Consider the following 12,983-nt stretch of genomic DNA (forward strand, 5'->3'; position numbering starts at 1 on the left):
TTCGGTTGATGTATCGGGCCGATCCTCAGGCAGCCCGGTGCCGTTGCAGGATTTAATTTAAATGTATTTTGACATTCACTAATAATATCTACATAATAAATACTCTAAATTAACTTTATTTTGGTTTTGGACGTTAACACTGGGTGGTGCACAAGGTTAAAATTTTACAGTTAGTGAAATTCTGAATTCAAAAACTGATTCAGCTTCAGAAATGTTGAGCATCAACTGACATTTTAGCATGAAAATAAGGCTGAAAATGTCTAGATATCGGCGGTGGAAATTGGAAACCGGCAGTACATATCAGCCATCAGCCGACTATCTCTCCTACGTATCAGCAATAGAAAAACCAATATCGCTCAACATCTCAACCAAGTTCAATTTCCATTCATCCATTTTCTTCCGCTTGTTCTGAGTCGGGTCGTGGGGGCAACATCCCAAGTCAAGAGGCCCAGACTTCCCTCTCCCCAGCCACTTGAGCCAGCTCTTCCAGGGGAATCCTAAGGCGTTCCCTGGCCAGCAGAGAGACAAAGTCCCTCCATCATGTCCTGGGTCTTCCTTTAAATCTCCTCCAAGTTGGACGTGCCCGGAAAACCTCACCAGGGAGGCGTTCAGGAGGCATCCTAATCAGATGCCTGAGCCACTTCAACTGGCTCCTCTCAACATGGAGGAGCAGTGGATCTACTCTCTTCCTGGATGTCCAAGCTTCTCGCCCTATCTCTAAGGGAGAGCTTGGTTGGCCACCTTGCGGAGAAAACGTATCTGCTTGTATTCGTGATCTCATTCTTTTGGTCGCTACCCACAGCTCGTGACCATAGGTGAGGTAGGAACAGTGATCGACCGGTGAATCAAGAGCTTTGCCTTCTGGCTCAGCTCTCTCTTCATCACAACACATCGGTACAACGCCCACATCACTGCAGACACAGCACCAATCCACCTATCGATCTCACACTCCATCTTTCCGAGGTACTTAAACTCCTACACTTGGGGCAGGACCTCGTCCCTGACCTGGAGAAAGCATTCTACCTTTAATGACTTAAATTTCATCAAATAAAAATATCTCAAATGCAGGCATTTTTTTAATTCATTTCAGTGAACAAACATATTTTACAGCTTGTAGCACATATGCCAAATTTATTTTGATCTGCACAGTAATTTCACTTTTGCTTAAAATATGATTTGTTGACCTTTTGTACTTGCAGAGGACCAGGTGTCCTTAAGTTGATAGTCCACTAACCAACGTGTGATGAAATAAAAGCATCTTTTATTTACCGCTTGGTACAGAAGGCAGATGACTTTTGCTCAGTGACAAAAATGTACACATTTCAGCAAAGCTCAAGCAAAAACCATGAATTCAAGCCTCATATTTTGCTTTAAATCCTGCAAATATAAAGTTACAAAAGCATAAACAAACAGATTTTAGAATAATTAATTATCTGCATGTTTTGCTGCTCAGAACAGATTACCCTTTTAAAGAAAGTTTAAAACTGAAGTCTGGAAACCATCATTTAGTTGCAACATAATCTGAAAGCTGTGCCTCATAAATCACTAAACTTTTATAATTCCCCTGTTCAGTTTTCAGTTAATGGACTAAAACATCAATGGCCAATTTCTAAAAGTCTATTTCTATCAGCCTCAGTATTGAAGAAAAAATTAGATGCATCGACAGCTTAATGAGTTTCAAACGTGCAACATTTACAGTTTTTTCTTGATTGCCTAAACACTATCACCGATCTTTTGAACTCAAATTCCAAAACCGTAATTCCATTTTTCAAAAAGCACACCCATTCCCCTGAACCGTACACACTATTCCCCTGCTTTAACATGAGTCCGATTTGGTGAACTGTTACTGCAAAACTCCACACACAAATCCCAACCTTTTTCAGTGCTGACACCATGTGGTCGTTTAGAAAGCACTAGCAGTCAATAATGTTGATGGACGTCAGCACAGCTGGAGCTCAAGTAACACACAATTAACCAACTGGAAACACTACAGTCACAATTTAACACACACCAATCACAAACTTTGATGGATCCAAAGAGATGCAAAGGAAGAAGTGGAGAAGGATGTCTAGAACAACAGGGTGGAGGAGGTGCAAGAGGAGGAGGAGGAGGAGAAGTAGGTCTAGTGTACAAGTAGGTGTGTGTGTGTGTGTGTGTGTGTGTGTGTGTGTGTGTGTGTGTGTGTGTGTGTGTGTGTGTGTGTGTGTGCGCGCGTGCGTGTCTGTGTGTGTGTGCACGCGTGCGTGTCTGTGTGTGTGGGCAAATTTAAGTTTTTCAGCAAGAGTGAACAGTTTTGAGTCTAGAGCTTCATTTTGACCTGAAAATACAATGTTTGAGAAACTGGGCGAGACGTTGCAACAATCAGCCTCCCAAACTGCTGGTGAAAAGGCTGTGTCACTGATGAACATATAAAAAGTTTCAAAACCCACAAAAAAATAAAACAAAATAAAAAAATCTCTGCTTGAGTCAGTAAGACCCCTGTGATTCAACAAAAAAGGACACTCCACACAATCAGTTCAGTTGTGCCACTTGGCCATATGTATTCAGTTTTTTTCCAGTGACATAATCAAGTCAATACTGCAAACAAAATAAACCCTAAATGCCCATCTAAAAAATTTAATTAAATAGATTAAAACATATATAATATATATAAAATATGAATAATATATATTTTTTAAATTAAATAGGAGCAGAAGTCTAGTATTATTTGTCCTTAATCCCCCAAATTATCTTGCGCAAAAAATATACAAAAAGGTGATTGCTCCTAATAATGAAAAAATGGGTGGTATACCGGTAATAAATACCCCCATCAAAACAGGCAGATCTCACCGGCTCCACTTGGGGCCGCAGCAGCGGGATGCAATCTTTGTTCCTATCTCACTCTCAGCTACTTCTCGCTCCGAGTCGGGTTCAGCAGTTTTCCGGGTCCTGGAGGTGAGTAAGCCAACAAGTGAAGCAGCCCAGTCGTCATGGCTCTCCAGCGCGATCTGCCCCTCTCTCTGGCTTTACCGGGCAGGTGACTCTGCTGTGACCTCTGCACTTCTCACTGGCACCTCAGTCGACCCGACAGTTTGCTGGGCGTCAATCCTCAGGATCTTCTTCCGCGCCCATGCTGATAACCTCCACGCTCGGATGTCTGGCGTTGTCTCCCTTTTTCCTTTTTTGTTATTCAGCGCGGCACACACCTGTTCTAATAAAGGCTCGCTGGCGCAGACACGCCTTTCCCCTAATTGTCCCATTAATTCAGCAGAAACAATAAATATAAAAACATCCTCTTAGAATGTCCTTAACTCAACATATTCAGGTAAATCACTATGAGATGTTTGTAAATAGGTTTTATTAAAGGGACACTAATGTGACAGCGCCACAACGTTATGGATTTGTCTAGATTTACTGTTGTGAGAATACAAAGCATAGATTCAAGAAATGTGTTTAAGCAACAGAAAAAACTGCAACCGATAAATGTTAGGGCAGATAAAAAAATAAACCAAATTATTGCAGATGAAATAGATCGCTGTCATCATGAACCTAATTATTGTTTAAACTGATTTTTAGTAAAGAAATGAGAACCTGCGAGTTGAATAAAATAAAATGAATTGTTGTTTATTATGAAGATGAAAAAATAAGAAAGTGACTGATGAGCTCATTTTATTCTTTATTGCTTCTCACATGCATATTTACAGTCCTGGGTGAGCTCTGCGAGATACGAGCGGTTTATGATAAATATTGACAAACAGGTAAAAACTCAATGGCACGTAACGAAATGATGCATCCCGTGTTAATCTCGAATGATTTTTGTAGGGTTGCAGCATTTTATTATTGAGATAATGTGCACGGATGGCATCTACTACAGAAGAATGTGGTTGATTCTGTCTGATGCGATTGCTGTGATGTGTTTGAGCTTGTAAAAGAGTCGTGGTTCAGTTGTTTTCTTACAAACAGAATGGTTAAGATCGGAAGGGTGAGTCATGTTTTAAAAAGAGGTGAAAAATCAAAACACATGGCCTACTTAAAGAAGAAGCATGACAATGTGCTGCTTCACAAAAATTCCCATGAAAGGAGACTTCAGAACAACCATTATATTGAGCCCTAAAGCGGCTGACAGTTGAAGACGCGGGCCACATAGCTCACCTGCAGACGTCAGAGCCGGGAATGTGCTGTGACAGGCGAGAGTGTAGCAGAGGAATGAGACGCAGGTCCACCCATCTCTTCTCCCATCGAAGCCCCGGAGACGTGGGCCAGGACGAGCAGGACAGCGTGTCCTGTAGCGGGGTGAAACAGATAACTTAGAGGAGCTTCCTGTCTCGCTCACGTCAAGAGCCTGAGCTGCGCTGCCTCTGCAGCTGCTCAGTGTTGAAGATGCATGAAAAGCTGCAGATTAGAGCTGATTCACCCTTTTCAAATGACAAAGATAGAGCATCACGGTTATCAGCGAGCAGTTGCATGGAAACAACTCACTGGCACTCGCAATGCTGCCGCGTAGATACAGCAGGAGGGCTATAGCAGCAGTCAGTGACAGAGGAGGCTAATGAAGAGTACCGTGTTGTTAGGGTGGTAGTTTAGATGCAGGCCGCTGTCGCAGAGAGGAGATGAAGTCCCGCTGCTCTGGTCACTGGGGATGCCTGGAGATGCAGCAGGGAGAACACAGACACAAATATCACACTTTCATTCTGTTTTATCAACTAAAGATAGCGCCTGCTTGGTGCCTGTTTGCATTCAGCTGACTTACCAGTCAACCTGGCCTCCAATCACTAATAAAAGGATCTTACTAAAGCTTCCAAGTCTGATGATGGGCTGACGCTCTCATGGGAGAGTGATCACATCATCAATTGTTTCAATTTAGTCCCTCCATTTAAAAAAAAAACAGCATCTTTCTCTGATTTTCCTCAAGAAAACTGCAGATTTTTTTCTTTTTATCATTTTATTTTTCTGAACGTGGCTTGACATGATTGTTTCCAAGACAACCACTTCTAGCTAAAAATAATCCTGGTTAATTACTTTCCACGGCAGTGGCGCACTTAGGACGTGAAACTAGAGAATAACCAGAGGCTCCTCACAAATGCAGTCCTCGCACAGCGGCAGCTTAAGGAAGGCCGGAGTCTTCTTCAGGAAAGACACTGTCAGAGTCACTTCTTCGCCAGCGTTTCTCAACACCTGCACCTGAAAGTTACAGTTTATTTGTTTGTTTATTTGCAGATTGCCTGCTGGGATGAAACACAGCGTGCACGCGTCTAAGAACAAAAAACAATCCAAGATAAGGGCTTGAAGAGTTACCGTATGCTATTTTCTTACACAAAAACGGTACTCTTAAAAAGAGATGAAAGACAGGAAAAAATTGGCTTTATGTGTCAAAAAGATACAAATCATCACATGAGACAAGATAAGCTGCTGAAAAGAGTTGTAGCAAGGTATGAAAGTATGAGATCTGAGCTGACAGCTCACCACTTCCTCATGGCGATAGCTTCTGACATTTATCCCATTAATCTGGAAACAAGAGTAACACAGGTAGTCTGAATCACACACTCCTGGCTCCATATCAGTAAAACTTCAAAAATGATTAATGAGACAAGCATAATAACTGTTGTGGCGTTTGTGTTGGAAAAGTGCAAATTCGGATGTCACAAGCACAGTTATTACGTGGGGGAGGTGTGATTTTTTCCTATTCATTTGGCTGGAATACATGCAATAAATAAAAGACCCTGTGCCTATTGGAGATGAGTAATTACATGAGGTAATGGGGACATGTGGCACATGAGTTATTAAAGATGGCGAGTATTTTGTGAAATGAGTGGAGGAAGCATTCGTGTGACACTTTTACCTGAAGGATACCGTCTCCGATGAAAAGCAGCCCAGAGAGTTCAGCTGGAAACAAACAAAGCAACAAAAATCTTTAACAAACTCCAATTAAAAAGCGTGAATTATCAGGAGAGGGCAAAGCATTAACATAAAAGATCTTTTACCTTTTTGTTCCTTTGATATTTTTGAAATCACAACAGGGATTTTATGCTCTGCTCCACCCTGAAATGTGGAAAATGAAATGAACTGAATCACAAAGGAACCGCAGGAATCTTATGACCGTGCACTGTTGTTCACCGTTGCTGCAGTTTGACAAGGAAGTGATCAATAACACTTGTTCACACTCTATTTAAAGGACCGAGACGGACGACCTAATCAGATAGGATCTAAATTACCTTGATGCTTAAGCCAAACCCTCCAATCGTCTGCCTCCTGATGGTTACGGTCCTCTCCTGCAAGAGATAAGAGATGAGCTCAGACCCTAGGCTTGTGAGGGACTATTAGCAAAAATAGAAACTAATAAAATAACAGATTAATACCATCATACATTTAAATATTTTATGTAAAGTCCACATGGATAATTTTGTTACAACCTGGAACCTAGAAAACACAAATATAAATTGATCAGCCTGAAATCAGGAGCGTTTCCATCCAGACCATTTTAGATGTGACACACCGTTAGCCTATTGTGTGTTAATGAAACATAAAGCTAATTATGTGTTAGCACTTTAATGCTAATATTGATTTACTCTGAGTTGGTAACTTAATCTGAATTTATGTTGTTTACAAGCACCTGTTAGCTTAAAGCTCTTGTTAGCTTAAAGCTCACAATCTACTATTGCTAGAATAACACGTTTTATTTCATGATGCTGCAGTGTTACTGATTAAATGTGAAGAATTCTGATGCAGTTATGCATTTTTGTTGAATTGATGCTGTTAATGCATTAATTACTCTCAGAGATATAGACTAGCCATTTAATTGCTACCCAAACTGAAATTTCCTGCCATGTTATCTTTTAGGGATTTTACTATATAAGGAAGTAGAGCACACACACACATTTTTTAGTACATTTTAAAGTAGGGATGTGCCGAATCGATACAACTTTTTCACTTCCGATATGATACCGATATTGCAGCCGTCAGTATTGACCACTACTGATATCAAGATACGACATCAGCACAAATCATACATACCTTTACCTATTTCGTAGTGTGGAATGTATGAAAGGCTTGATCAAGTGATATTACTCAATCGGCCTATAGCCAATAACAGTAAGTATGAAAAAATGACAATTTTTTCTTAACCACTGGTTGCAAAAATTTAAACCTTGCTTATATCGGAGGTGTTTGATGCCGCCCAATATAATCGGATACACTGTTTTTGGGCCGATGTCAAATCACTTCCGATATCGATATCAGAATGGGACATAAATGCAAAGCAAGATGGTTGTTACTGTTAGGGTATAAACTTCATATTTCTTTTTTTTTCTATTTAATTAGTTTTTCTTTCTTTCATAAATCTACTCTGAGTCACCTGTCACATCTGATTTGGGTTTCATGCATCCAGTAAAACGTATCAAACACAGCTTGTGACTTTAAACAGCAATCTGGAGTTTCCCCCTTTCATATTTATGTATGATTTTTTTTAGAAACCCATAAAAGTGGGTAAACTGGTATAATGTAGGCAAATATGTCAAATTGTTATTTTGCTAACCTCGCAGTGTCACAGAGCCCCATGCAATTTGAATTGAGCGCCACTCAGCATTAGCCAACAGCATTAGCCATTAGCTGAACTTGCTGTCAATCAGAGTGTGCGCGAGCATTTGAGGAAGTATCAAGACCAGGGGTACTCAAATATAATGGTCCAAGGGGCATTTTCAAAAAAGAAGTTCGAGGTCTGGGTAGGGGTGGGGGGATGGCAGGTCATACTCCACAGAAAACCAACACAATATAACCTAACACAAATACACACCAGCGCTGTTCCTACCCCTCCGGCACAATTGCGATGGCTGGACCGGGGGGTGGGGGTGGGGGTGGCGATTTGAGGGCCACAAAGAAGGGTCCCGAAGAGGGCCTGGCCGCCTATTGAAAACCGCTGATCTAGACTGATGCAAAGCTGGCGACATTTCTCATGGGCAAGAAAGTTTTGACAGCAAATATTCTACTGCACCCGGCAGATGAAGATATTCCAGGGTTGAATTATCATCTGAGTCCATACCAGAGTCAGATTATCAATGTTACAGATTTCTAATAAATTACACATAATTCCTGAAAGGGGGAAATCTCAGGATTACTGCTTTAATACACCATTGCCAAGTATCAATAAAACAAATTCTCTAGTTCAAATTTCCATGAGAACATTTTTGCTTCTTGTTAACCAGACATTGAAATAACACACATTTTGTTTATTTTAGTTCTTGGAAATAAATCAGCATCTGGCTGGTCAGGGCTGTACAAGAACCATAAGTCGATTTTGGCCTTAGAATCGTTGCATTTCTAGAAAATTCTTTTGTGATGCATTTCATGACTGATTTGCATGTCTGTGCAGTTCTGCAGCTAAAAGCCATGAACATGCCTTGGCCACTCAGCAAACATGATCATTTAGATGCAACCAGAAGCATCATTCAAAACAATTTACAAAAAAACTGAAAACGTTCTCACATTGTAGCTGTGGGTAAATGTCACAAAACTATAGAGATGCAGTTGTGGGAGGAAGAAAAATGCATGATGCGCATTTTATTATCAAACATCTGAGACATTTACCACAGTGGGACTAATGTTAAATATACAGATATCAGCATCCTGTAGCTTATAGATAATTGCCATAAAATACCATCTACACTTAAAGCATCAAGATTGAGAATTAGGAATAGTGCTGTCACTAAGCAGGACTGGAACTTCATTTTGTTAGCCACAGCTTTATGTTTACATGTCACAAGTCCTGTTTTTTTTTTTTTTTTTTTTTTTTTGTCATTTTCTCATGTCTCTGAGAAAAACAAACCCCAACATCAAAATGTAACATTTACTTTGTGGGAAGTTTGCCGATCAATTTAGTCTAAAACCTCTTTGCAGTTCAAAATCTGTCTGTGAGCAACCGGACCAATCAGAGCACCCAAATGTTTTGCTGTTGAGGTGCGTCACTCCTCGATCTAATCAACCCGCCACCAGATAAACGTCGGGCCGATCCGGCATGGCTGAGTGGAAATCTGTTTGAAGAGGAGGGAGGGCAAATGAAAACATGAATCGCCGTGGTTGTCTGCAGTAAAGTTTCACTTTGGTCTCATGAGGCGGCGGTGTCCTCGCGTGACACGCCACAATGCCTTTGCCCTTTTCAGGGAGTAGCAGCAACATTTGAGAGGACAAAAACGTTTATTTGTCTTTGAGGATTTTTATCCAGTAAAATGTTATTGAATAAATGTCGTTTTGGTAAAGGCCATCGACTCTGATCTCAGACGAGTCATTTTTATTAGAAAAAGATGTATTTATTTACGTGAAAGAAAAGCTGTCAAGCGTGCCATAGAGTGAAATGTAACTGCTCTACTCAAGATCGGCGAGATCAGCTGGTGAATGACTCAGTTTCATTAATAAAACTGATGAAGTGCAAGGAACAGTTACAACACAGACTCGGGTTACTTACGCTTGAATAAAAAGGTTCCCCCGACACACAGATGACGTCTTGTTCTTGAATGGTCAGAATATCTTTGGCCAAGTGCAGTCGAATATTAAACGGCTCCTCATTACCTTCTTGCATCAAATAAATCCCAGTCTTTGTCTGCGGACAGTCAGACAGATAAAATCACTCATCATCTCTCCGTGACCACATTAACTGGCCGTGAAATGAAATGACATTGAGAAAACTCCAACACAGAAATTAGTTTTGTGTCTGTTATTTTCTTTTACCGCTTTAATTGTTGAGCTAATGAAAATGAAACTACTGTGCCTTCAGTGTGAGACAAAGAAGCTCAGATTACGTTTTATCATTTATGCTAAGAGTGCTGAAGAAAATGATGGCAAATCATGAAGCGGGGAACGGCTGAAAATGAAACCCACTATCTACATTTCAATGTGTCTGCTTTAAATTAAGCAAGCGTGAGGACTGTGTGTGTTTCCAATGATCCCTTTAAAACATGCTAATCTGCATAAATTTGCATTCTGCAGATCCGTCCTCCTCCCGGGCTAATTGTGATGCTGGTCCTGTCCTCGACTTGAAAAAGGGTCTGAATAAAAGAAGCACCTTCATCTGACAAGACTGCTAATAGAAGAAAGCCTCGGATGTCAGCATCCCTGTCGTCTGGGATACGTCAGCTAACGAGACAATTGGCGGCATCGCTGACTTTCGTAGAAAGAGTATCGCTGAAACTCGAGGTCAGACTTGAATCAAAGTCAGTTTATGGCACGTATTGTCTTGAATGCAAAGACACAGGTCTTCCAGCCTGTGGCTGCGGAGTGAGGAACGAAAACGAGTGAGGCATTAATTTACATTATTTGAAGTGATGTGGTGTCTGTGCAAGCATCATTAGCTGAGCAAAATGAGGGTAGTAGTGCTGATGTAATAACCAGGTCAGGCAGGTGTCTGAGTATCGTCTGACCTGCTTCACCGCATGTATTGCAAATAATTAGCCTTATCTCCCATCCTATTTCCTGTTGCACCATTACTCCACCCCCCATCTGCACCGTCATCCTCGGTCTGACAGAGCTACATTTTGGTGACTATGTGAGGTGTGCAAAGGGGAAAAACCTGGTGGGTTTATGGAGGTTGTATTAAGTGTTTACCTCCTGCTCTGCACATAATTTAGAAGAAGTGTGTAGAAATGTTTATGTTTATGTTTATGTAAATAAAATCGGGCAAAGAAAACCACTCTGAAGCATAAAGAAATCTGTAAATCAAAACTGAAAATGAAACAATCATTTGATTAGGAAACATAATTTAAAGAACTTTTAAATTAAATGAGAAAACCTAGATTTTTAGCATCCTGGTTGCTGCTGATGTGAACGATTAAAAATGGCTGATATAAACATTAAGTTGTCCTGACGACAAACCTTGTTCTTAGTAAATAATTACACACATGCCTAATTGAGGGATCAAATGACACAATTTTTAAAATTCAGCGCAGGCCTTAATGGAAAGCAATACACCAGGAAAAAAATAATAAAAGATTATGTGTCAGGTCTAAACTTTTCCTCCGGATAAGAACATTTTCATATCGGAGTGTACTTCTTACGATGAACGAGTTGGACAACGATTTCCTGTCAACAGCCTAAGTTTGTTCTATAAATGAGGCCCCAGGAGCGAGGATGAAAACAATCTTTACAAAGACAACTCATCATCAGGGTTTCAGAGTAGTTTGGTGGTTTTTTTTATGATAGCATGATGAATGGAGCAGAACTGGCCTCATTCTGAGAAATGGCCTCTAGGGCCTCGTTCACCCTGAGCATTAAAGAATGGACATTGAACGCATCAGAGATGAGCAGCATTCAGGGGTGCAGTCTAGTCTTTATGCAGTTTGAAAGACAAATGTGTCCTCAGTCATATTAAAAGATCCAATAATGTCCTCTAGGGCGACGGAGGACAACATGTCTATTGACAGACATATTTCATGTACTAAACAGATCCCAAAATCACTGAATTTTCAGCAAAAATAAACACAACCTCAAATCAAAGATTTGGGTTTATACCGCATGTCCACCATTGCAGCTCAATGTTTTAATAATAAAACACAAGGCAGTTTTCTGGCCTATAAAACTGGTATTTTAACAAATTATCATGGAAACACATTTGTGCTCAGATACTGACCCGTTAGGAAGAAAATGTGGATTTTGAAGCTTCATTTTGTGTGCTTAGTCCGCAGAGATGCGCTCACATAAGACTGGCCAGTGTAACGTCATTCATATCACGTGTTTGGCTTCAGTTACATCTCCCTCACAGCATGCACAACACATTGAAATGTCCATTAAAAGGCAGTTAATAACATGACTCAGGCTGATTTGAAACGTGTCAGATTAACGTCTGGGTCTCTCTAAATGGAATTCTGGACTTGGAGCGCCGCTGCGTGTTTCCCCCACAGCTGAATGTGTCATATTCCTGTGTGTGTGTGTGTGTGTGTGTGTGTGTGTGTGTGTGTGTGTGTGTGTGTGTGTGTGTGTGTGCGTGCGTGCGTGTGTGCGTGCGTGCGTGCGTGTGTGTTTGGTATGACTTTATCAGTGTGTCGAGCTGCTGCTGAGATCTTAGTAGGAGTGGTCAGTCACGTGGACGAACAGTTTAGTGTGATGCTCTTAACTAATTTATGCACACGGCTTCTCTTGGGATCAGAGAAGTTAAAGTGATATTTTGGCTATTTAGTAGTGTGTTTCATGTGTAAAAGTTATAAATAATTAACATTTGACTCCAAGATAACTTCTTTTGGAGAAATAGAGTTTATGTCCTTGAGGATTGATGAGCTAATAGCTAGTCAGTTCACACGGCAGAATTTTAAAGCTGATTTTCAAAGCATGAAAGACCACATATGGTGATAAAAATAATGGATATACCAGTTTGATCCTGCTATTTTTGGTGTCCAGATACTCAGCAAAAAGTGACTTAATTCCTGGACAGTTCCCACTTGGATGGGAAATCTCGATAAAACGTGACTTTGAAGTAAACAAACATGCTTTCTGATTGACTAAACATCACATTCATCAGTCAGCGTGTTCATTTGTCCCTGAAAATCAGACCAAGACAATCCAACATGTTTCAAAGTCCGGGTTTATCACCGGAGCTGTCCCAACATACTTCCGAGATATCATAACACACCACTCACGGTAGGGTTATCTGATAAGATTATCTTTAGAGCCATAATCTTGCACATCCTTAAGACTGTTGGAGGTGGAAGAGCTCGTCAATGATCGACATGAATATCCTGCCATGTGAACCGGGCTGAAGACCAGAGTCTCACTGCAGATTAAATTCAGCTACCAAGTTGGCATGTTTGCAGCGGATTATCTGATCTGTGAGGAATTTCTTTATATTTGTGCAAAAATAAACATGTAATGGAAAAGTGATGCTGTTGCAAACATAAAAAGGTAAAATAACATTCATATGAGCTAATGTGAAGTTGATTGGCGCCATCCACTTTAGCCTTGGGTGTTCTCGGACTAGTCATTAGCTCATCAATCTCGTGAACCAATGTCATTCAGAAAGGTACTTACAG

The 12,983-nt window shown here is 40.6% G+C and overlaps 1 protein-coding gene across 2 annotated transcripts in view; it reads right to left on the minus strand.

Moving 5' to 3' along the window:
- sntg1 (syntrophin, gamma 1) overlaps nucleotides 1-12,983 on the minus strand; it is an 82,953-nt gene that overhangs the window by 50,639 nt on the left and 19,331 nt on the right. For both annotated transcript variants that reach the window (XM_015956737.3, XM_015956736.3), the window contains 8 exons: nucleotides 9,434-9,568; nucleotides 6,192-6,248; nucleotides 5,961-6,018; nucleotides 5,819-5,862; nucleotides 5,443-5,484; nucleotides 5,058-5,160; nucleotides 4,540-4,622; nucleotides 4,132-4,262 (listed from right to left, as the gene is read on the minus strand). In XM_015956737.3, the coding sequence (XP_015812223.3) occupies nucleotides 4,132-4,262; nucleotides 4,540-4,622; nucleotides 5,058-5,160; nucleotides 5,443-5,484; nucleotides 5,819-5,862; nucleotides 5,961-6,018; nucleotides 6,192-6,248; nucleotides 9,434-9,568 (653 nt within the window). The remainder of the gene's footprint in view (nucleotides 1-4,131; nucleotides 4,263-4,539; nucleotides 4,623-5,057; nucleotides 5,161-5,442; nucleotides 5,485-5,818; nucleotides 5,863-5,960; nucleotides 6,019-6,191; nucleotides 6,249-9,433; nucleotides 9,569-12,983) is intronic.

Source organism: Nothobranchius furzeri, chromosome 11, assembly GCF_043380555.1.
Source record: "Nothobranchius furzeri strain GRZ-AD chromosome 11, NfurGRZ-RIMD1, whole genome shotgun sequence".
NCBI lineage: Eukaryota > Metazoa > Chordata > Actinopteri > Cyprinodontiformes > Nothobranchiidae > Nothobranchius > Nothobranchius furzeri.